This window comes from Octopus bimaculoides, chromosome 14, assembly GCF_046866305.1.
Source record: "Octopus bimaculoides isolate indiv1 chromosome 14, ASM4686630v1, whole genome shotgun sequence".
Classification (NCBI taxonomy): Eukaryota; Metazoa; Mollusca; class Cephalopoda; order Octopoda; family Octopodidae; genus Octopus; species Octopus bimaculoides.
This window is the reverse complement of record NC_142941.1, coordinates 14,009,976-14,013,302: the sequence shown is the minus strand read 5'-3', so window position 1 is coordinate 14,013,302 and position 3,327 is coordinate 14,009,976. Positions and strand designations below refer to the sequence as shown.

The 3,327-nt window shown below is 43.2% G+C and overlaps 1 protein-coding gene across 4 annotated transcripts in view; it reads right to left on the bottom strand.

Annotated features, from left to right (window-relative positions):
* Nucleotides 1-3,101, bottom strand: part of LOC106880782 (protein slit) — a 383,833-nt gene extending 380,732 nt beyond the window's left edge. For 2 of the 4 annotated variants that reach the window (XM_089362360.1, XM_089362361.1), the window contains exon 1: nt 1,306-3,008. In XM_089362360.1, coding sequence (XP_089218486.1) covers nt 1,306-2,132 — 827 coding nt within the window. In that variant the 5' untranslated portion in view covers nt 2,133-3,008. Of the gene's footprint in view, nt 1-1,305 lie in introns of all 4 variants that reach the window. The other 2 variants (XM_089362359.1, XM_089362357.1) reach the window with 2 other exon arrangements.
* Nucleotides 3,102-3,327: the final 226 nt, after the last annotated feature.

The following is a 3,327-nucleotide window of genomic DNA, read 5'->3' as shown; positions in this document are numbered from 1 at the left end:
TTTTTTTGTTATATTTCTGCTGCTTTTAAATAAAGTATATATATATATATATATATACATATACATACATACATTCATATATATATATATATATATATATATATATATATATATATATATATATATATATATATATATATATATATATATATATGCATACATACATTACATTCATTAATACCTATATATAAACCTAGCAAAGCCGTGTTGTTAATAAGTTCAGTTTACAGGCATGTTACTCTTGGTTCGATCCCACAACACGTTGAAACTTATTTTTCTACTTTAATATCGGGTTTAGGTATGGTGCGCAGAAACTGTACAGAAACCTGTCACAGATGTGTATCTGTGAGTATCTTCCTGTATTTATGCTTACCAATAGAAACCTGCATAATTTACCTGCTTCTGTCAAAAACGCTGATTTAGCATTTCGGTATATAGATATCGATGAAAAATGAGCAGTGGTGGTGGTGGTGGTGGTGGTGATAGGGAGGTCGATATGTATGTCCCTAGTGCAATGCTTGATACCAAAACCTGCCTCTAGCTCACAGGTCCTGGAGGCTGGAGGACATTCGTCGATTTCAAACCGTTTAGGGTGTGGGACAACCACCTTCCTGGACGGGGCGACAGTTCACCGGAGGGTTAATTCACAAATAACACCGATGATTAAATTAAATTTCAGTCGAGTATACTTGGTGCTTGCTCAAGGACACGACATGCCACCCCGACATGAGAATCGAAATCTACGTCCTAACGTTCGTTAGTCCAGCACTTCTAACCATCAGGCCACGCACCCCAATACGAAACAAGTGAACATTTAAAAGGAATAATAATAATAATAATAATAATAATAATAATAATAATAAAAATAATAATAATAATAATGATGATAATAATAATGCTTTCTACTGTAGGCACAAGGCCTGAAATTTTGCGGGAGGGAGTAAGTTGATCACATCGATCCCAGTACTTGACTGGTACTTTATTTATCGATCCCGAAGGGAGGAAAGGCAAAGTCGACCTCGGCGGAATTCTAAATAACTATGTCGCGCACATATGGTTGTGTATGATGTATGTGTATGATGTATATGTATGATGTATGAGCTTGATGTACCCTTATCAGACGGGTAGTCATGATGGGTCTATTTGGGTTTCGTATATTTGTACTTCAGTCTCACTTTGATGGCATGCGCTGCTCTCTCAATAATAATAATAATAATAATAATAATAACAACAACAACAACAACGACAATAATAATAATAATAATAATAATAATAATAATAATAATAATAATAATATGTACTTACAATCTCTTTGTGTCCTTGGGTATATCACTCGGTACATATTGCAGATTCCGAAAGCTACAGTCCACAGTGGTTCCAATACATGAACAACTGGTCGGACAATTGCGGCCCGTGCTGAAACCGTTGTACATTCTCATGGCCAGTCCGTAGCGGGCATCGACCTGTGGTAAAGCCAAGGTTAACGTGAACACTAGTAAAAAGCGCAGTGCCGACGGGTGACAAACAAAGTGGCGACCACCGGAGGAAGTTGGGCCAGAGAGCGAGGAGGCCCCAGAGAACGAAGGTTTAATTCCAGTCATCGACGACATCATTGCATTGTTGTTGTTGTTGTTGTTGTTGTTGTTGTTTTTGTTGTTGTTTTTCGTAGTAACTAGTTGATCCCGTGTCGATAATATTGATGTTGATAGTGGTGGTGGTTGTAGTGCTGACGATGACGATGACAACGACGACGACGACGACGACGACGATGAAGCTGGTGATGGTAATGATGGCGGCGGTGACGGTGGTGATAACGGTAATGAAGATGACGGCGTTGGCGATGACGACGACGACGACAACGCGTGTGAAGGGATGGGTACGGTGACTGAAGTTGAAATGAGGGGCGATATGACGGAAGCAGACAAAGGAGTAGCAATAGTAGTAACAGTAGTATTATCCGTTGCAGTTGTAGTAATATTATTATTAGTATTAGTAGTAGTAGTAGTAGTAGTAGTAGTAGTAGTTGTAGTAGTAGTAGTAGTAGTACCACGTGAAGAGGGCATAAAACACGAAGTTGTTTTTTCAGGTGTTTTACTAGTTATTGTCATCCTAACCATCGTCGCATTCGTCATCGTTGTTGTCGGTGTGACCGATGTTGTTGTAGTTGTTGTTGCTTTTGCGATTGCCAATATTGGAATTGTCGATGGGTTTTAAGGTGTAGCAATTGTTATTGTTGTTGTTGTTGCTGTTGTTGTTGCGGTGGTTGCTGTTATTAGTGGCGATGTTAGTGTTGTAGTTTGTTGGTGGAGTTAGCGATGCTGGGGGATTTTTTGTGTGTGTGTGTGTGTGTGTGAATTTTTCGGTGTTGTTATTGTTTGTTAGCGTTGTTGTAGATGGTATTGTAAAATGTGTAACTGTTGCTGCTGCAGTTGCTGTTGTTGTTGCTGTGTTGTTATTATTATTGTTGTTGTTGTTGTTGTTGTTGTTGCTGTGTGTTTCAGGAGCTGGTCGATCATCTGTCGGCTCCGAAGGTGAAAAAACTACTGACAACACACACAAATGTTTTGACAGGAGAAAGCGGAGCTGAAGCGAGAAGCACTCCTCCCTCCTGCCTTGTCTTACTCCTTCTTCTTCTTCTTCTTCTTCGTCTTCGTCTTCTTCGTCTTCTTCTTCTTCTTCTTGTTGCTCTGTTGTCCGCGACGCTGACTAATAATACCCACACACACACAACACACACACACACAACACACTGCTCAAACCCAGAACGAGGATTTGGGACACAACCACGGCGACGACGACGACGACCACTACCACTACCACCACCACCACCACCACGGCAACAGCAGCAGCAGCAGCAGTAGAGGCAGTAGCGGAGACGGCGGTGTCGGAAGTATCGGTGGCGGCGGCGGCGGCGAGGTGGCGGGGGGGGGGGGAGGGAAATCCTCTGTGAGGACAGGTGCAGCTGCAATAGCAATTACCGCCGCTGTTACCCAGAGAGAAGAGCAAGTGGAAAACTTCGGAACGCTTCGATCGGCATCGATAATGCTGGCGACGGCAGAAACGGTGGTGGTGGTGGTGGTGACGGTGGCGATGGTAGTGGTGGTGGGGGGGGGCTGATAAAGGCGGCGATGACGAAGGAAGGGAGGGAGGAGAAGGAGGAGGAGGAGGAGACGGAGTTAGGGGGGGAGAAGCGCGAAGAGGAGCAGTAAGAGGAAGGGTGTGATGTTCTTCTTGCGGTTTGTTATAAAGGTGGTGGTAGTGGTGGTGGGGAGGGGGGGGGGGACGCTAGCGCTATCGGTTTTATTGCTGCTGCATGTGGTGTGGTGC